This window comes from Mastigoproctus giganteus, chromosome 11 (genome assembly GCF_048544385.1).
Source record: "Mastigoproctus giganteus isolate SK-2022 chromosome 11, ASM4854438v1, whole genome shotgun sequence".
Taxonomy (NCBI): domain Eukaryota; kingdom Metazoa; phylum Arthropoda; class Arachnida; order Uropygi; family Thelyphonidae; genus Mastigoproctus; species Mastigoproctus giganteus.
Genome location: NC_143585.1, coordinates 145544623 through 145566324, shown reverse-complemented (window position 1 = coordinate 145566324; position 21702 = coordinate 145544623). Strand labels below are relative to the sequence as shown.

Below are 21702 nucleotides of genomic sequence, written 5' to 3'. Positions count from 1 at the left end.
TCATTAATTATAATTATACTTTTACATATGTTGAACTATTAGTTCAAAACTTTGTGATTATTATTATTATGCTATTATTAATTATATTATACATATATTCAAATTTTATTGGAAATAAAACATCAATAGTACATAATATTTTTTTTAAGGGTCCCAATATTTTCTTCAGCGCCTGGGGCCTCAACAGACCTTAATCCGCTTACTGTATACAAAAGAAATATCATTTTGTAGCTCACCGAATGAGCTATTTACTTTTTGATATATTTTGCTATGTGCATCAAAATATATGTATTATATAAAAACTACCACTGATTGTGAAAAATTTATTCTTTTAGCACTTGTTCTGTCATTAATCTAGAGAAGCACAAGAAGAAATGTAATGCTAGAGAAATAAATCAGCCAGTAAGCATTTTTTTTTTTTTTTTTTTTTTGTTCTTTGTGATTATACATTAAATTGTGAAGTATGCATGTATTGTACTGAGAAATGTCCATTTGGTCTGCACCTTACCTTAAAAAAAATGTAAAAAAAGCTCCTAATTCAGATTTTCTGGTCATTTATTGTAATTGTTATATTACAGATTGTATTAGTAGAGGCAAATGATGCAAGAAAGCAAGCTTATATAGCATTAGCAAAAAAAAAACCACTTCCCATCGCCTCGAACAGTTTGGCTTGTTCCTCCTTTAATTTATTCAAATCATCTAATCCCTAAAACACCAGATGTCGGTTTTTTATAACAGCGAACTGTCCGCTGACTGAAGACAAATTTCTGCACATCTCTCCTGCAATCATTCTTCCACAGTTTGAATTTATGCCCCCTCAGATGTATAGTCTTGAGCAAGAGGAAGGATTCCATCGCATTGAGCTTACTTTATCCATTCACAGCTTTAAACACCGAAATAAGATCTCCTCTCATGCACCTAGTTCATATTCTCAAATTTGCAGGAACTTCAGCTGTTCTTGGTAAGAATATTTTTTTGTTTTTCTGACTGACCTTGTTGCTTTTATCTGAACCCATTCTAACAGATCTACATCCTTTATAACATGAAGCTTCCAGACCTTTATGTAGTACTCAAGGTGTGGCCCAACAGTTGCTTTATACAATGGAATAATCATTTCCTGATCCCTGCTGGCAAAATTCCTGTACATCATTATCAAAATGCCATGTCTTTTTCATTTTTCACTACCCTGAGTGTGATGTCAAGCAATTGGTACATTAATCTGGGATCACTACAACTCATAAAGGGTTGCTCTTACGAAGAAAGGCTTAAGTTTTGCAAATCACAGTGTCTGGCGACTGGGCACCGGCAAGGTGATCTGATAGAGGTGTATAAAGCCTTGAATGGTTTGAGCATACCCAGTGTTGATGGGATTCTTCCTCTTGCTCAGAATAATCACCTGAGAGGGCATAAATTCAAATTGAGGAAAGACAGATGTAGGATAGATGTGCGGAAATTTGCCTTTAGCCAGCGGGTAGTTGGTTGGTGGAACAGACTTCCATCCCTTGTTGTGGAAGTTGATAGCCTAAATAAATTTAAGGCTCGGCTGGACAGGTATTTTGAACGAAGGGTGAAATGGGAGTGGGTTTTTTTTTGCTGATGTTGCATAAGCTTGCTTTCTTGCATCATATGCCTCTGCTAATGCTAATATAAAGTACCTTGCAGTTGTCAGTGTTAAACTTCAACTGCCACTTTTCAGCCTATTATAATTTATTTAGATCTTGTTGCAGTAGCATAACTTGATTACTGTCATTAACCTGCCAAACTTAGTATCATCTGCCAACATAGGCATTAGGTTTGATATGGCTTCATCAATATCATTAATAAATAGTGAAAACAACAATGAGCCCCGGGGGACTCCACTAATAATATATTTACATGAACCGCAGTGCCCATTTCACTCTCTTCTCCCAGTCAAACATCCACTTTATCCATAACAATAATTTGCCCTTAAACCTACATTGTTCCAATTTGTACAGCTTTCTTTTAGTTGGAACAGTATTAACAGCTTTTCTGAAATTTAAGCATATGATATCTAAGTTGTTTTTGTAGACATCATGTACATCCATTTCCTCACTGTGTCACAGTATTCATTCAGATTGGTCACACAAGACCATCCTTTAACAAATCTATGTTGTCGCTGTAGTATAAACATGTTACTGTCTAGTACTATTGAATTACCTCTTTAACCAGCAACCTCATTATTTTCTCTGGAACAGACATCAAGGTTCATAATTACTCATGTCACTCTTTGATCCCCTTTGGTGAATTGGGGATACATTTGCATATCTCCTAATCCATATGGACCTCCTATAAATCCAAGGATGCTCTCCTGATTGTGACTGAATGTTTGCTGTCTCCTTTAATTTAATTGGATAGATCCCATATACTCCAGATGTATTTTTTACATTTAGCTTCAACAATTTCTCTTCCACTTTCTACTCAGTTTTCACAAAATCATTCAACCTTCTGTTGGAATTTTATACATTGTTGGCATCTTTTTCCTTTAAAATTCCTTGTGTGTAGGTAGATGAATAATACCTCTTTGGTTTGTCATCATCCTGAGCAGGATCATCAATGATTAAACTATTCGTATCCAGTGGACCAATGTGATTCATCCCCTTCCTTCTAGTGTTTACATGAGTAAAGATATCTTTGCGAGAGGCTTCTCGTAATCTATCATAGCTTGCTTAACCTTCTTTGTGGCATGATTGCAAACCAGTTTATCTACTATAGGCTTTTATATCAACTGATGACTTATGTGTGGTGAAAGAGGCCTATGCGCTCCTGATTCATATTATTAAAATGAAAATTATAGTTCCTCAGAGCGGTTTAATATACTTAGAACATACATACAAAGAACGGTTTAATATACAAAAAGCTTTCGGCTGAGTAGACAGCCTTCTTCTGTTAAACAGAAAAATATATTAAATGACAGTTAGAATGGAGATGTGCACTGCCAAACTGGTGCATGAGGCGTGTAGCTAATTGTTTGAGGTTGAAGTTTGTGGCTGTGACGTATGGTGGTGACGCGGCCAGCGTTTGTCTATGGACAGAATTATTGCTTCTGTGATGGGGTTAACTTGATAACCACTGTTCCTGTTCAAAGAGGTATCCGAGCATTTTATGTTTAACGATTCCAACCAGGTGCGCCGTAGGTAATGGTGGGACCTGTCCACAACCACGACATCACGGTGTGGATCAATGTCGTGGTGGGTTGTCCAGACATGCTCGGCAATAGCGGAGTGTTCCACATCTGCCAAACGGATCGCCCTTTTATGTTCTGAGAGGCATTTCTCGAGCTGACTTCCAGTCTCTCCAAAGTAGCAGCTAGTGCAGTCACGGCAAGGGATGCGATAGACCAAACCGCTCTGCAGAAAGGTGGGGACAGGTGTTTTCATGTTGGAAATGAGAGAACGTAGTTTCCTGCCTAGGAGTTGGATGCACTTTATCCCATGTGATTTTTTCCAACGTGAAAACACCTGTCCCCACCCTTCTGCAGAGCGGTTTGGTCTATCGCATCTCTTGCCGTGACTGCACTAGCTGCTACTTTGGAGAGACTGGCCGTCGGCTTGAGAAACGCCTCTCAGAACATAAAAGGGCGATCCGTTTGGCAGATGTGAAACACTCAGCTATTGCCGAGCATGTCTGGACAACCCACCACGACATTGACCTACGGCGCACCTGGTTGGAATCGTTAAACATAAAATGCTCGGATACCTCTTTGAACAGGAACAGTGGTTGTCAAGTTAAGCCCATCACAGAAGCAATAATTCTGTCCATAGACAAACGCTGGCCGCGTCACCACCATACGTCACAGCCACAAACTTCAACCTCAAACAATTAGCCACGCGCCTCACGCACCAGTTTGGCAGTGCACATCTCCATTCTAACTGTCATTTAATATATTTTTCTGTTTAACTGAAGAAGGCTGTCTACTCAGCCGAAAGCTTTTTGTATATTAAACCGTTCTTTGTATGTATGTTCTAAGTATATTAAACCGCTCTGAGGAACTATAATTTTCGACTTATGTGTGTCCTATGCTTTCTTCTTTTCCACAAATTAGCATTAGCAGAGGCATATGATGCAAGAAAGCAAACTTATACATCAGCAGGAAAAAAAAAAATTCCTATATCACCCATCCATTCACTCCAAAAGTTTTCAGTTTTTCCTTGAATTTAAGCTATCAACTTTCACAACAACAGATGTTTGTTCCAGCAACTGCTGGCGTTTAACCCCAGGGGCTCACATCTGGTGAGTATGGGCTTGGCACACCCAGGGTTCTGAGCTGGATATCATCATTCTTCTCTTTCTTGGCGATTTCCTTTTACTTTGGACTCTTGTTTTCTCTCTCTCTCTCTTAGGGTAACTCAGAAATATATATATATATTTTTTCCAATGCAGCAGAAGCCTCAGGCTTCCTTGCACCATATGGCTAATATAATAATAATAAAGGCAAATTTCCGCACATGTATTCTGTAACTTTCCTCAGTTTAAATTTATGCCCCCTCAGGTGTGTAATCTGAGCAAGAGAAAGAATTCCATCAGCACTTGCTGAAACTATTCAAAACCTTATACACCTCAATCAGATCACCTCACCAGTGCCTAGTCACCAGATGCTTTGGTGAGGGAAACAAAGAGCAACCCTTTGTTTCCCTCACCACTCTTTGCCCTTCTCTGTACTCATTCAGAATCTCTATATCCTTCTTAAAATGTAGCCTCCAGACCTGTATACAGTATTCAAGGTGTGACCTGACCATTGCCTTATACAAAGGAATAATCACCTTTTTATCCCTGCTGGCAAAATTGTGTATAAAACAGAACCCCATGAGCTGCTCTGGCAGCCTGACTGCACTGCTCAGAAAACTTTATATCTAACTGCACAATATCTCCAGGTCCTTTTCATTCTGCACTATCCTGAGTGTAGTACTACAGTTATTTTATTACTCTGGAGTTACTGCTACCCATATGCAGCACTTTTCATTTGTCAATGTTAAACTTCAGTTGCCACCTCTCAACCCATCTGGCGCCTCCGTAGCCAGGCGGGAAGGAGCAGCAGTGCGTAGCACACGCTTCTTGATTAGACCGGGGTTCGAGCCCGTCACCACCAAATACGGAGGATGTGGAAAGGTCAGGGAATGCCCACCGCATTTCCCGGAGCAATATGGCCTTAGTTGCTAATGCTCCTAAAAACCAAATAACAAACAATCAACCCATCTGACCAACCTTTCCTAGATCCTGTTTCAGTAGTGTACTCTCATTGACAACCCTGTCAACCTTTATGTTGTTTGTCAAACTTGGGCAGTAAATCTGATATATCATTATCATTGATAAATATAAAAACAATAATGACCCAACACCGAACCATAAGCCATCCATTTAATCATAGCAGCAACTTGCCCTTAATGCCATGCTGCTCCAGTTTGTAAAGCAGTCCTTTATGTGCAATGGTATCAAAAGCTTTCCTGAAATCCAAGTATGCAATATCAAAATTATTCTTTTGCATCCAGTTCCTTTGTGATTACATAATTGTATCCAATCAGATTGGTCAGGCATGACTTCCCCTTAACAAATCCATGCTGTGTCTGGACTATAACTGCATTGTTGTCTAGATCAGCAGTTCCCAACCAGTAATATTATTGTAAACTACAAAATATAACTAATAATTAACAATAAAGTAAAATAAAATTAAATAAAAAGTAAAGAATTGCCAAAGAAAGAAACCACATCTCCCAAAATTCCTTATAATTAGTTTAATATCTTACAGTATATCATGTTAAATAAATGTTTTTCCATACAAAATTTTTTTTGATTCTCAAGGACCATTGTTATGTACGGGTACTTTTTTTTTTTAGAACCTATAGTGCTTAGTACCGTGCATGGTTTGAACATTGAAAAGTTGAAAAAACGATATTTGTTGACATTAGACTTGAACTTCTGTTGATTGTGTAATTTTCAGGAAATACATTAGAATGAAGGTTGTTCCAGAAAATGGAAACTGGATGAATAAATCAGGAAGAAGAAAAGTTGGAAAAGAAGAAGAAAAAGACAAATTAGAGCAATATGGTATTAAGGGCAAATTGCTACAATGGATAAAGGGATGGGTGAGTGGGAGTAGACAGAGTGGTAATCGATGGACATTGCTCTTTGTGGACTGTTATTAGTGGAGTTCTGCAAGGAGGGAGGGAGGGAGGCAGGGAGAGCGAGAGAGAGAGAGAGAGAGAGAGAGAGAGAGAGAGAGACTTTTATTGCACCACCTTCAATTGTGACAGTTACATGATTGGATCGTGTTGCAATGTCCCTTCATGGCTTATCTGCTTGTTATCATCACTTATAGAGATGATAACAAGCAGATATATTGCAGAAATAAATAAAATGCCATTAAGTGAAATAGGACATAAAACTAATTAAATAAAATAACATCAAGTGACAAAAGACATTAATAAGAGGATACAATGACTTCCGTAATGGTATTAGGTTACACAAAAATATTGAGATGTCATAAAAATTACATTAAATGAAATTAATGAACTTGGACAGTAAAAGGATATTTAAAAGGAGTTTGAACTTGGACAGTAAAAGGATATTGACTGGTTTTGCGGCACGTGTTCGGTTGCTTGGAAAGAGAGAGCGGAAATTATAGAAGCCAATTCAGAACAGTGCCCGTGGAAGTATCTGTAGTAAAGGCATGCAGCAGAAACAGTACGTCTTTGAGACAGAGTGGAGAAACTGTTAGAGATGAGACTGCCTGCACTGGTAGCATAGTGGTATCGTCACCATCCTCCCCCATAGTGGGTGGAAAGGGCCCGGGTTCGAATCCTGTTGATGATGCAAGGAATTTTAATGGCTTTTTTCACTCCTGGGCTGAGTTAATTAGTCTCAGGCATCGATAGCAAGGTCCCCCCCAGAAACAGATGGGGTTGTCTGGCAAAACAGGCAAATCGACCAGAGAACACACGCAAAATATGGACACAAATGGGTAGATGTAATCATTTACAGGTGACCCAAATATCATAATCAGGTTGTTTTTTTGTTTTTTTTTGTTTTTGTTAGTGATGAGACATTAATTAACCTAACTGCCCTCTTTTGAATGTAATCTAGAACCTTGAGAAAGGTTTTGGGGGACACTGCCCCAGATGTGGGAACAATATTCCATGGTAGGCGGAATTTGCGATTTCTAGAGTCCACAACAGTGTGGAAGAAAAGTAACGCTAAGAGAAAAAGGGAAAACGAAGGTTTTTAGATGCAGAGGAAGCAATATTTGTAATGTGCTTTATGCCAAGAGAGATTAGAAGTCAGGGTAATCCCCAAGGTCTTGCCTAGAAATCGGAGCATCTCGAAGATAAACATAGGAGCAGAAGAATCCTTTTTGTGAAAGTATCTGAGTTTTAGAAGGATTGAAATTGTTATCTTTGCCCCACTGGAGATCATCATTTAGGGAAATGGTAGTGGATATTCAATAAGTTGAAGCTGTTTGAGCAGGGCAAGGTTTCTCAAACTGGAAGGTGGAATGCAATGTGCTATCATCAGCAAAACTATGGATAGGATTTCCAGTTAGTGGAAGAAGGTCATTAATATTATACAAGAAGAAAAGAGTGGGAGAAAGAACTGAACCTTGGGGGGGGGATACCAGCATTAGTGGAGAAGTTACAGATAGCCTCTACCATTATGATGTTGTAGAGCAGATATCATCTTTTAAGGGCACAAAAGGTGATATTGTTGTACATGTTGGAACTAATGACATTAAAAGTAAGAGATCTGCAGATTTACTCGACAACTTTTGGGCCTATATGAGAGCTTGAAGGACAGGGTGGATGCCCTCGAAGAAACTAAATTGAGGGGCCCATCAAGCTCTCAGCTGCCCACATCAACGCCAGAGCTTGCACTTGGGCATCGCGTGACACAGAGACAACCCCCAAGGCAGAATGCGCTGGTCCCGAAGGAACTAGTAGTTGTTGGTGACTCTATTGTCAGGGAAACGGGGAACATGCTTTGTAAAAAAGATAGGTGGAACAGGACCAGGGTATGTCTGCCAGGGGCAAAGGTTGATGACGTTGTAGAGCGAATATCATCTTTTAAGGGCACAAAAGGTGATATAGTTGTACACGTTGGCACTAATAATATTAAGAGTAGGAGACCGGCAGAATTACTTAACAAGTACAGGTCACTGTTGAACAAAAGTCGAGAATTAGGGTTGAATTTGAAAGTGTCTGCAATTCTGCCCAGACACGATAGGAAGGAGTATATGATGAGAGCCTTGTCGATCAATTCGGCCCTGGAAAGATTGTGCAAGGCTCAAGGGGTAGAATTTTTTTCAGCCTGGACTGTACTTGTTAACAGGAGAGATTGCTTCTACAGGGATGGGATACACTTAAATAGAAAGGGTGCAAGAATATTTGCTGATGCTATCGAGGCAGTGTTAGGTGGGTCGGAAAACTGCTAGCTTGGGGGGAGACAAAGACCAATAGATTGACAGTAGCCACTGGCAGAGGTGAAAGAGATTCTTGCACTGCTTCTATTAGAATGAGAAGAAACCTGAAAAACAAGATGCATGGTATTTCAGAGACTGCTGGGTTGCGGTACAAGTAAACACATGGGTTGTGTTAGGGTAGCTAAGAATAGAAACAGGTGCAGGTATACTTGCGTGTACACCAATGCTAGGAGTTTAGTAAATAAATTTGAATTTGAGGTATTGCTCAAAACATCAAAGGCAGATATTGTTGGGATATCAGAGACGTGGTGTCACACAGATATAAGGGATGCAGAACTGCAATTTGGTGAGTACAACGTTTACAGAAAGGATAGACAGGATAGGAAGGGGGGAGGGGTTATGCTATTAGTTAAGAAACACATAAAAACCAAGGAAGTGAAGCCAGTCGACATCGCTGGACAGTGCAGTGTTGAGTCAGTTTGGTGTGACATAAGCATTGGGAGATCAAAATTGAGAGTAGGAGTGTGCTATAGGCCTAATGACTCTGATGAGTATAATAAGGAACTGTACAGGGAAATAGAGTGGGCCAGTAAATCAGAGAGTCTTATAATGGGAGATTTTAATTTCCCAGATATTGACTGGAATTTGGGGGCTGGTTACTCACACACTAGCAGGGCTTTTGTGGATTTATTGGATGATTGTTTCCTACACCAGCATGTTCGGGAGGCAACTAGAGGGAGTAATACTCTTGATTTGATTATCAGCAGTGATTCTTCATGCATTAAGAATCTGCAGATAAATGAACCACTAGGTGGCAGTGATCACAGTGTGCTGAAGTGGGATTTACTGAAAGAGGTAACTACCATTAGGGGTAAAGGGAAGGGTTATTGCTTCCGTAAAGGCGACTACGATGGACTGAGACAGTATTTAAATTCTATACAGTGGGACCAACTGATGATGTTACCAACAGCAAATTCAAAATGGGAAGCATTCAAAGAACTTATCTTGGAAGCTACTAGGCTTTACATACCAACTAAGAAATATTGTTCAAGATTTAGGCCAAAATGGATGTCAGATGAACTAATGAGGCATATGGCAGAGAAGAAAAATGCATGGGATACTTACAAATTAACACATGACACAGAAGCCTATGATAGATACAAGTTGATATGCAACCAAGTTACAAAGGAGGTTAGGCAGGCGAAGGCAGATTACGAGAAATCCTTGGCAAGGGATGCAAAGAAAAACAGCAAAGAGTTCTTTACTTATGTAAACTCTAGAAGGAAGGGGATGAATCAGATTGGTCCACTTGATGTTGATGGGTCAAGTGTTGATGATCCTGCTCAGGTAGCTAACAAACTAAATGAATATTTTGCATCGACATTCACACATGAGGAGTTATTCAGCAAGGGGAATGCCAGAGGTGTATTCAACTCTAGCAGTAAGCTACAGAATCTTGAAATAACTGGGAGTAAAGTGGAGGAGAAACTGTTGAAGATAAACACAAGAAAGGCACCCGGGGTGGATGGGATCTATCCAGTTATATTAAAGGAGGCAGCAAAGGAAGTAAGCAAATCCTTAGCCATAATTATGAGAGCTTCCTTGGACTCAGGGGAGGTACCCATAGACTGGAAATGTGCAAATGTGACCCCAATTCACAAAGGAGGATCAAAGGCTGACACAAGTAATTATAGACCTGTGAGCTTAACTCCTGTTCCAGGAAAATTAATGGAGGCACTGGTTAAAGAAGCACTGCAGGATCATTTAGACAAGACTTCAGTTATAGCTCAGACACAGCATGGTTTTGTTAAGGGGAAGTCTTGCCTGACCAACTTGATTGGATACTATGATGCAGTCACAAAAGAACTGGATGCAGGGAATAACTTTGATATTATATACTTGGATCTTAGAAAGGCTTTTGATACTGTTGCACATGGAAGACTGCTACACAAATTGGAGCAGTGTGACATTGGAGGCAAATTGCTGCTATGGATAAAGGGGTGGTTGAGGGGGAGAAGACAGAGAGTGGTAATCAATGGACACTGCTCATCGTGGACTAATGTTATTAGTGGAGTCCCTCAGGGCTCAGTGTTGGGTCCATTATTGTTTTCTGTATTTATAAATGATATTGATGATGGTATATCAAGCTTAATGTCCAAGTTTGCAGATGATACAAAGGTTGGCAGGGTTGTCAAGGACACTACTGACACTATGCTGCTGCAACAGGATCTGGAAAGGTTGAGCAGATGGGCTGAGAGGTGGCAAATGAAGTTTAACATTGACAAATGTAAAGTACTACACATGGGAAACAGCAACCCCAGAGCAACGTATCAACTCTGTGGTACAACACTGACAGTGGTAGAGAATGAAAGGGACGTGGGGGTGGTTGTGCAGGCAGATATGAAGTTCTCTGAGCAGTGCAGACGGGCTGCAAGAGTAGCTCATGGAGTATTGTCAATGATATACAGGAATTTTTCCAGCAGGGATAAGGAGGTGATTATTCCATTGTATAGGGCGATGGTCAGGCCACACCTGGAGTACTGTATACAGGTCTGGAGGCCTCATTTCAAGAGTTATGTAGAGCTGCTGGAACGAGTACAGAGAAGGGCAACAAGATTAGTGAATGGAACAAAGGGGTGCTCTTACGAAGAACGGCTTAAGTTTTGCAAATTACAGTGTCTGGAGACTAGGCACCAGCGAGGTGATCTGATAGAGGTGTATAAAGCCTTGAATGGTTTAAGCATGCTCAATGCTGATGGGATTCTTCCTCTAGCTCAGAATAATCACCTGAGAGGGCATAAATTGAAATTGAGGAAAGACAGATGTAGGATAGACGTGCGGAAATTTGCCTTTAGCCAGCGGGTGGTTGGTTGGTGGAACAGACTTCCATCCCTTGTGGTGGAGGTTGATAGCCTAAATAAGTTTAAGGCTCAGCTGGACAGGTATTTTGAACGAACGGAGGGGTGAAGTGGAAGTGGTTTTTTTTTTTTTTTTTTTGGCTGATGCTGCATAAGCTTGCTTTCTTGCATCAAATGCCTCTACTAATGCTAATGCTAATGCTAACTACAGGTCAGTGTTGAAAAAAGTTTCAAGTTAGGGTTGAATGTGAAAGTGTCTGCAATTCTACCCAGACACGATAGGAGGGAGTATATGATGAGAGCCTTGTTGATCAATTTGGCCCAAGAGAGATTGTGCAAGGCTCGAGGGGTAGAATTTTTTTCAGCCTGGTCTGTGCTTTTGACAGGAGAGACTGCTTCTACAGGGATGGGGTACACTTAAATAGAAAGGGTGCAAGAATATTTGCTGATGCTATCGAGGCAGTGTTAGGTGGTTTGGAAAACTGCTATCTTGGGGGATACACAGACTAAAAGGTTAACAGTCGCCGTAGGCAGAGGCAAAAGTGATTTCTTGCACTGTTTCTATTAGAATGAGCAGCAGCATGGAAAGCAAGGTGATGGAGATTTCCACGACTGTTGGGAGTCATAGTGGAACAAATAAATACATGGGCTATGTTAAGGTAAATAAAAGTAGGAACAGGTGCATGTACACCAATGCTGGGAGTATAGTTAATAAATTTGGTGAGCTTGAAGTGCTAGTCAAGACATCAAAGGCAGATATTGTTGGGATAGCAGAGATGTGGTGTCAAACAGATATAAGCCGTGTAGAATTGGAATTTGGGGAGTACAGTGTGTAGAGAGAGGACAGGAAGGGTGGAGGGGTTATGCTGTTAATTAAGAAACACATAAAATCTAAGGAAGTGCATCCAATTGATGTTGGTGGGTGGACAATGTAATGTTGAGTCTTTGGTGTGACATAAGTACTGGGAAAGGAAAAACGAGAGTAGGTGTGTTTTATAGGCCTAATGAATCTGATGAGTATAATTGGCAACTGTGCAGAGAAATAGAATGGGCCAGTAAATCAGAATGTCTTATAATGGGCAATTTTAACTTTTCATATATTGACTGGAACTTGTGGGTTGGTCACTCGCATTAGCAAGACTCTTTATTGGATTTATTGGATGACTGTTTTCTACAGCAGCATGTTCAAGAGGCAACCAGAGGGAGTAATACTGGAAGGCTACTGTACAAATTAGAGCAATATGGTATTAAGGGCAAATTGCTACAATGGATAAAGGGATGGGTGAGTGGGAGTAGACAGAGTGGTAATCGATGGACATTGCTCTTTGTGGACTGTTATTAGTGGAGTTCTGCAAGGAGGGAGGGAGGGAGGCAGGGAGAGCGAGAGAGAGAGAGAGAGAGAGAGAGAGAGAGAGAGAGAGAGAGAGAGAGAGAGAGAGAGAGAGAGAGAGAGACTTTTATTGCACCACCTTCAATTGTGACAGTTACATGATTGGATCGTGTTGCAATGTCCCTTCATGGCTTATCTGCTTGTTATCATCACTTATAGAGATGATAACAAGCAGATATATTGCAGAAATAAATAAAATGCCATTAAGTGAAATAGGACATAAAACTAATTAAATAAAATAACATCAAGTGACAAAAGACATTAATAAGAGGATACAATGACTTCCGTAATGGTATTAGGTTACACAAAAATATTGAGATGTCATAAAAATTACATTAAATGAAATTATATTAAATAAATACTGGTGTAACATAACATTAAGATTAAATTAACAAAAAGACACTTGAAAGTCCCGATTTTCGTCTTCGCAGCTCATGGCAGAGGACAGCATGAATGGAAGCAGTTGATGCACACTGCTGGCTTCTTTTCCAGTATGCTCAATAATTAATTGGATCATTAAAGTGGCAAGTGCAGGGCATGTTGGCTTGGATGTGATGAAGAGAAGGCTTTTCATTTTGCAGACTGTCCGGACAGTCGTCGACTATTCCTTACTGGGGGGAACATGGGGTGAATTTGCATGTCACTAGATTGCTTCGAGGATGCCCCCTGTCTATGCTGAGTGATTGGAGGGCATGGGATGTGTAGGATCCAGAATCATCTTCCTATACTGTCGGTTAACAGCAAATTTCTCTAAATCGGCATTGATACCTTGGATTCTTCTGAGCATCTGGTAGGGTAGGAAGTGATCTGATAAGTGCAGGTGTGAGTGAAGAGGGCAGATTGTTGGGGTGGCTCAGAGCTGGGCAGGTGGAATCCTCCAGCCACAGTGATCGCAGAATGAGGGAGATGTGATGAGACCGGTCAGCATCTTTATCGTGATTACCAGTCTCATTTGTTCATTGAGAGCAGGTACCCTGGGAATTCCCATGGCCAGGGCCAGGGCCATTTCAGTTGTATGGGCTTGGGGTGGTATCCTGTTTGTAGGTTACCCACTTGGGGAGCCAGTACTCTGCTGCCCAGATGGGGTTTGTGTTCGGGGGTGCTGCTGATGCCCAGATTCCTGTTACATAAAGTAGTGGGTTAGGTATATGATGGTCCTGACATATTTTGTTGCGGTAACCTTGTCTGAGATGTAATGAAGGTGCTGCTTCGCTCTCCTTTCAGGTGTGCCACTCGCCTGATGAATTTTTTGATGTGATGGTTAAATGTCGGCTTTGTGTCAAAAACCACCCCCAAATCTAAATGACATGAAACAGGAAGTATGGATACTGCATTAATCTTTGGTGAGATGGTTGTGGGCTCTTTCTTCAAGGAGTAGAGCATGCACTCAGACTTTGCTGGGTTGATATTAAGGCCAAATTGCTTGAGGTAGCCTACTAGTGCAAGGAGCACACTGTTTTTTCCCCTCTGTGATTATATTGGAGTCTGCATTTGTTTGGATGGTGGTCAGTATTTTTAAATCGTCAGCATAAGAAAATATATCTGGTCTCTGGATTATAAAAGGGGAGATAATGACAGTAAAGAGGAGGCTGGAGAGGGACCCCCCCCCCACACCTTTTGGTACTCCTGCAGATATAGCTTTTTTCAGAATTATGGAGTATGATTGTACAGTTCTGAAGGAGTGATGAGAGGAAATGCAATGCATCCTCACCTATGGAGTAGTGGTCTTCAAGCAGTTGTAGGAGGGCAGGTACTTGAATGGCATCAAATGCTGCTTCGATGTTGAGGTAGGTTATGAGGAGTTCTTCTTTCCTGTCAAAAGCTGTAAAGATGCTGTTGGTGGTGACAAGGAGATTAGTAATGGTGGACCTGTTTGGTAGTGATGAATGAATGAATTTGTGGTGGAGTATCTGGAAGTGTGTGAGCTGTTAGAGTTGGCAGGAGGGTCCTTTCTAGTAGTCCAGGAGACATGAGGAGTTGCAGATGGGTCTGAACTGTTTCTCTAATGATGGCGTTCTTATTTTCGGGTGCAGCCTTACCAAATAGACATTCCATTGATGGAGAAAGGTGTGTTTGGTTAGTACTGCATTGAAGGTGCTAACAAGGAGCTGAATGATATATGGACCCAGGCATCTCAGCATGAACTGGGGAATTCCATCTTTACCCATAGCTGTAGAGGATGGGGTGAATTCAGTGCTAGGCACCTCCGTAGCCAGGTGGGAAGGAGCAGCAGTGCGTAGCACTGCTGCTCCTTCCCACCTGGTTAGACCGGGATTCGAGCCCGTCACCCGAGACCTTCTTGATTAGACCGGGGTTCGAGCCCGTCACCACCAAATACAGAGGATGCGGAAAGGTCAGGGAATGACCACCGCATATCCCGGAGCAATATGGCCTTAGTTGCTAATGCTCCTAAAAACCAAATAACAAACAAACAAACAAACAGTTCAATGCTGCTAAGATTTGGTGTTTAGGTCTTAGTGATGGATGTCAGCTAGTCCTGTCTACTACGATTGAACATGTGTTCGAAATTATTGTTGGATGCTGCAACATCTTCAAATCGGTTAATGAAGTCAATTCATCTCTGGGGTAAAGTTGCTCTGGGAAACTAGTAGTTTCTTCTCTGTATGGTGTCTTTTCCGCTGTTAGCAACCATTCAAAATAGCTCTTGATGGACTGGGATTTTTGACAGTTGAAAATGGCTCATGCTGTTGAAAAGGCTATCCTATCATTAATTTTGCTTCCATAGCTTATGGAGTTGCTGTTTTAATTGAAAGCTGGAGTTTAGATGTGGGGTCCACCATGCTCTAGAGTGGGGAGAGATTGTGGCTGTCTTTGAGGCCGCATATTGAGCTACCATGATAATCCATTTAGTTAACAGATCGGCTGCTAGTAGGGTATCACATGACTCAAGAACATATCAAGGGATGAGAGATGCTGCTGTAATGCATTTGGAAACATTGAGATATTTGGGACTACAAATTGTTCTCTGTATCACCTGTTGTTTTGCATTAAAAATTGGGATTGGTGGTTCCAGTTGTATTAGGATTGGGTCATGGTCTGAGATAAAATAACAATCTTGAGGAGTATCAAGTGTACATGGTATTGATGTGAGGATCAGGTCAAGTTGGTTTGTTCCCCTTGTGGGGCCCTCATTGGCTATAGTTAGGCCAGCAACGTTTAGCTGTGATAGGAGCAATATTTTATATGATCCAGACGTGGAGGGAGGTTGAAGTCTCCACAGACAATTTTCATTGATGAAGTGTGGAGGTGGTGAAGGATCTGGTTGGTCACCTCTTGCATTGTTTCCTTTGTAGGATTAGGTGGTATGTAGATGACAACGACTTCAATGGAAATGGATCTCAATTTAAGCAGTGCATAGAGCACTTCATAATCATCTGAGTTGCTGGAGATGCTGTTCTCAAGGGTGAAGATGGCTTGATTGTAGAACAGTGACATTCCCCCTTTTATTCCTGGATGTGAGCACGGCACCATAACTACTGGGGGTAGTAGCTGCAATGTAATCCTCAGTGGGGTCCAGCCAGGTTTCAGTGAGGCACAGCATATCAAATTCTTTAGATAGCAAAATTTTGTCAATGGTTTCAAGTTTATTCATTAAACTGCGGACATTCTGGTAAAGTAGTTTGACCACAGGGGTCAAGGGGACTCTTAATTGCCCTCCCTCTAGTCATTTGGTTGTTTCGAATCCATGCTATTGCCTTTGATGTGTTCTAGTTTTGATAGGCATCTCAGTTGGGCGGATTAGATTTTGGGGTTGTCATTCATGAGGATTTACATGGAGGTGACTCGGATGGCAGGGAAGTAGGTGAGTGCAAACTAGGGTATCCACTTTTGCGGTGAAATGATCGCTACTGCAGCTATAGATGAGTCAGCTGCGTTTCCTTCTGGGGGTCCCTGTGCATTTCCTAGTTTGTCATTATGGCATGTTGCTGTCCTATAAAAATGACGTATGATGGCTCCTATGGCCATATGGATGGACATTTGACGTAGTGATGCAGTTCAGAGTCACATTCGAGTTTGAAGGAGGCATAGTTCTGGTGCTTAGCTGGGAGCTGTTCAACTGCAACATCAAGCTGCCACTCATCTCTTAGAGCTGTAGTGATGTCATTGGTTGTGATCTGCGGGGGTAGTCTTGAGACGTATAAGCTGCTTTTAGACTTTCCCATAGTGCTTATTGCTTGGATGTTCCTTTAGAATAGGAGCTGCTGGCCCTTGGTCTGGAAGAGATGTGTTTTGGCTGATTATTTGCCATAGAATTCATTCGAGATGTTGAGTGCTTCGCCATGATCTGGGCCCAGGTATAGACTGTAACTGTAAGGGCATTTTGGTGATTAGCGTAGTGAGGGTGTTGTCACAATTCTTAGACTGGAGGCCTGTGGGTTGGGTAGGTGGTATCCTCAGTTTGGGATCATCTATGGATGAGTTATTGCCAAGCTGCAATTGTGTGACATCCTTCTGAGCTGTATGGATATGGTTTGTGCTAGGTGTTTTGTTCAGCTTCGATTGACTAGGGTTAGGCTGAGTTTCAGTGCGGTCTTCTTTTCCGTGCAGTTGACAATCTGTATGACTGGAAGGGTTCAAAGAAGAATCACAAATGCTACTCAGATGTACAGATTTACATTGTGACCCCTCACTAGGTATCCCCGTTGAGAAACAAAGCGTAAGACTATTGGGGGTGCTCTTGCTTACTCGAGGGGGGGTGATAGACTGTTATCAGACTGCACAATTCCTTCAATTTCATTTCAATAATTTCCATTATAGATCCTTGAAAGATGTCGAGTATTGCCTGTAGTTGGGCTGGTCTCTGGGTGGCCTGGATTTTCGGTCTGGATGTCTGTCGCTTCTGGCAGGGTACGTGTCTTCTTGGGATCTCGACACATCTCAGACTGGGAATCAGGTCTGTAGACATTTGTGCTGTTGCATCCTTCATATCTTGGGATCTTGTTGTTGACGCTATTTTGCCATTAGATTTATCCATTTGAAATCGCTGATGCGAGTCACCCTTTGTGCCGGATTTATCTTGCGTATCTAGCGAATGATTGTATGGAGGTTTGTTCGGCGTAGCTGGGGTGCCAGTGATGGGGGTGCAGGCTGTGTTAGGTGATACGTCTACTAGTACATGTACTGCATTCCCACGACTGCAGGCATACGTGGCCCAGGAGGCACCAGTCAGCTTCGTGACTTTTACTTTGCTACATTTTTCACAATGGGCCTGTGTGCAGGGGCCATTGCATAGCACTGTGTGTACGACCTTCTGGAAGCAGCTCTCGCAGGTTTGTCTAGCCTGAGTGAGTGGCATCCTGGTATTTTCTTAAAATTATTTTCACGGTGAAACAAAACAGTTGTAGATATTCTGGGACAGAGGTAGCAATAGAATAAAAGTTTATCTTAGTCGGAGACACTCAGTATGGGTTTAAACAAGGATCGTGACCTAGTTTCAATTGACACCCTGGGAAAAGATAGCTTAACTCTGGAAATTCCGGCGCCATTGAACACCTGCTCGTCCTGACTGCACTAGTCCTATGAGTGCTAGAGGATTAGTGGGTACGACTGACCTTGGTTGCTGGCCGTTGTCTACTTTATATTTGAATATTAAATTTAAAATGTAAATACATAATTACTAGATATTTATGGAGCAAAGAAAAGGCCTTCTTCCTGTATAGCTTGTGATGGGGAATATAACGATATCACACATTCGATATTATTACTATTTCTTCTACAAGAATTACTAATAAATCACGGAGCACCATATCATGCAACCAGCACATTCAGTCAACTTTGCACACTATGTTCTGTGTTGAGCCCATTGTTGTTTTGTATATTTGTCAATGATATTGATGAAGGTATAACAGGATTAATATCCAAGTTTAAAGATGATACAAAGGTTGACAGGGTTGTTAACGACAGTAAAGGCAGTATGCTACTTCAACTGGATCTAGATAAGTTGTGCAAATGGGCTGAGAAGCGGCAACAAGTTTAACATTGAGAAATGCAAAGTACTGCATATGGGTAGCAATAACCCAAGAGAAACGTGCCACCTGTGTGGTACTAAACTCAGGGAAGTGAAAAGTGAAAAAGACCTGGGGGTAATTGTGCAGTCAAATATGAAGTTCTCTGAGCAGTGCAGACAGGTGGCCAGGCAGGTCATGGAGTGTTGTCAGTGATATATAGGAATTTTGCTAGCAGGGACAGGGAGGTGATTATTCTGTTGTACAAGGCAATGGTCAGGCCACACCTAGAGTACTGTGTACAGGTCTGGAGGCCTCATTTTAGGAAGGATGCAGAGTTGCTAGAACGAGTACAAAGAAGGGCAACAAGATTGGTGAGGGGAAAAAGGGCGATGTACTTACCAAGAAAGGCTTAAGTTCTGCAAATTGCAGCACCTGGAAAGTAGGCACCTGCGAGGTGATCTGATTAAGGTGTATAAGACCTTGAAGGGGTTGAGCAAGCTGAATGCTGAATGAATTCTTGCTCAGATTAAGAACCTAAGGGGGGGGCATAGATTCAAATTGAAGAAAGACAGTCGTAAAATTGATGTGCGGAAATTTGCCTTTAGCCAGCAGGTAGTGGATTGCTGGAACAGACTTCCATCTGTTGTTGTGGAAGTTGAGAGTTGATAGCCTAAATAAATTTAAGGCTGAGTTGGACAGGCATTTGGAATGAATGGAGGGGTGAAATAGGAGGTTTTTTTTGGCTGATGCTCCATAAGCTTGCTTTCTTGCATCGTATGCCTCTGCCAATGCTAATTAACCATTGAACAGTCAGAGATAAAACTGGATACCCAATAAAAAAAACATTTGGCAAACCATAGGATGGAAGCTTATTTAGAAGACCTTTATGACAAACACTAACGAAAGCCTTGGAGGTGTCAAGAGCAACTGCTTGTGTTTCACCAAACTTTTCCATTGAATTTGTCCATAAATGGGTAACATAAGCCAGAATATCACCAGTGGATCGACATTGACGGAATCCATACTGCCGATCATTGATCAGACGGAATGTTTCTAGATAGTTTTAAGAGTTGGCAGTTAATTGGTTTCTCCATTACTTTAGAAAAGGTAGAAGCAATTGCAATGGGAAGATTAATTGGATGGCAGGGATGTCACTCTTTTTAGGAACTGGTTGTATATGAGCAAATTTTCAAGCAGAAGGAAAAACACCTTTGGAATAAGGAAGTTAAAAAAGTGGCTAAGAACAGAAGTAAGTTCACGAGCTCAGGTTTTGAGAACAAGTGGAGAAATGCCATCAGGACCTGAAGCTTTCTTAGCATCAGATTCATCAAAATCCTTCTGGCATCCTTTTGATGCAAGACCTCAGGAGGCATTGAATGGAGTGTACTGGAAATGGTTTTAGGTGATTTCCTAAGACCATCAATACACGAGTTGGAAGGAAAATAGGATGCTAGCTGGTCAGCTTTATCTTTGGCTGATGTGGCAACAGAACTGGCTGGTTTTGAGAAGTGGGAACAGAGATGGGCAAAAGGTGCAGCCAATAGTTTTGGGAAGAGACCAAAATGGTTGGCTACCATTGGACAAGAAGCAAGTTTTCTTATCTTAGCCTGTTTGAAATCTAGTTTGGACTGATTAATAACTGCTATACAAAGTATAAATGATACTTAATATTAATTTTTATTATTAGGTTATGTTGCTTATAAAAACGTAGTACTGGAAATATTTTATAATAAAAATTCAGTAATACACAATTTCAGAGAATATAGGCTTAGTGGTTTGCTTTAAAAATATTATGTTGAAAGGGGTTTGCTAAAAAAAAATTTTACGTTGAAAGGGGCTCGCTAAAATTTTTTACGTTGAAAGGGGCTCACTAAAATTTTTTTTACATTGATAAAGGGGATTCACAATAAAAAAATTACGTTGAAAGGGGTTTGCGAGTCAAAAAAAAAAAAAGGTTGGGAATTGCTGGTCTAGATCATCCTGCAGTGCTTCTTTAATCAGTGACTCCATTATTTTTTCCAGAATAGAAATTAAACTAACAGGTCTATAATTATACATAATGCCCTCTGATCTCCCTTTGTGAATTGGAGGTACATTTGTACATCTCCAGTCCATGTGGACCTCCCCTGATGCCAGGGATGCCTCTAATAATTATGGATAAGGGTTTGCTTACTGCCTTTTCTGCCTTCTTTAATATAACTGAATAGATCTCATCCACCCAAGGTGCCTTTGTTAGGTTTAACTTCAACAATTTCTCCTCCCCCTTGCTCTCAGTTATTACAAAATCATTTAGTTCTCTTTTAGAGGTCAATAAACATCTGGCATTCCCCTCCCTAAATATCTCATGTGTGAATGTAGATGCAAAACACTCATTCTGTTTGTCAGCTACCTGAGCAGGACCATCAACAGTCAAACAATCAATATCAAGTGGACCAATCTGATTCATCCCCTTCCTTCTAGAGTTTATATGAGTAAAGAAATCTTTGTATCCTTTTCCAAAGATTTCTTTTAATATGCTTTTGCTTGCCTCTAGCCTGCTTTGTGACTTGATTACAGCCATAGGCTTCTGTGTCCCCTCTAATTTTTATGCATTGATGCACTAGTAGCTTCCAAGTTTACTTCCCTGAATACTTTCCATTTAGAATTTGCTGCTGTTGGTAACATCATCAGTTCATACCGCTGTATAGAATTTAAAAACTGTCTAAAACCACTATAGTCGCTTTTACGAAAGCAGAAACCCTCCCCATAATGGTAGCTACATCTTTAAGTAAATCCCACATCACACACTTTGATTACTGCCACCTAATAGTTCCTTTATCTGCTGATTCTTAATTCATGAATAATCTTACTGATAAGGGGATCAAGAGTATTACTCCCTCTGGTTGCCTCTTGAACATGCTGGTGTAGAAAAAATCATCCAATAAATCTACAAAAATCTTGCTAGTGTGTGAGTGACCAAACCTCAAGTTCCAGTCAATATCTGGGAAGTTAAAATTCCCCTTTATAAGATATTCTGATTTACTGGTCCACTCTTATTTCTCTCGACATTTTTTTGTT

At 41.0% G+C, this 21702-nt stretch overlaps 1 protein-coding gene across 3 annotated transcripts in view; it reads left to right on the top strand.

Moving 5' to 3' along the window:
- LOC150078498 (tRNA:m(4)X modification enzyme TRM13 homolog) overlaps positions 1–21702 on the top strand; it is a 376145-nt gene that overhangs the window by 58051 nt on the left and 296392 nt on the right. For all 3 annotated transcript variants that reach the window (XM_090385143.1, XM_090385144.1, XM_090385145.1), the window contains exon 3: positions 336–402. In XM_090385143.1, the coding sequence (XP_090241269.1) occupies positions 336–402 (67 nt within the window). The remainder of the gene's footprint in view (positions 1–335; positions 403–21702) is intronic.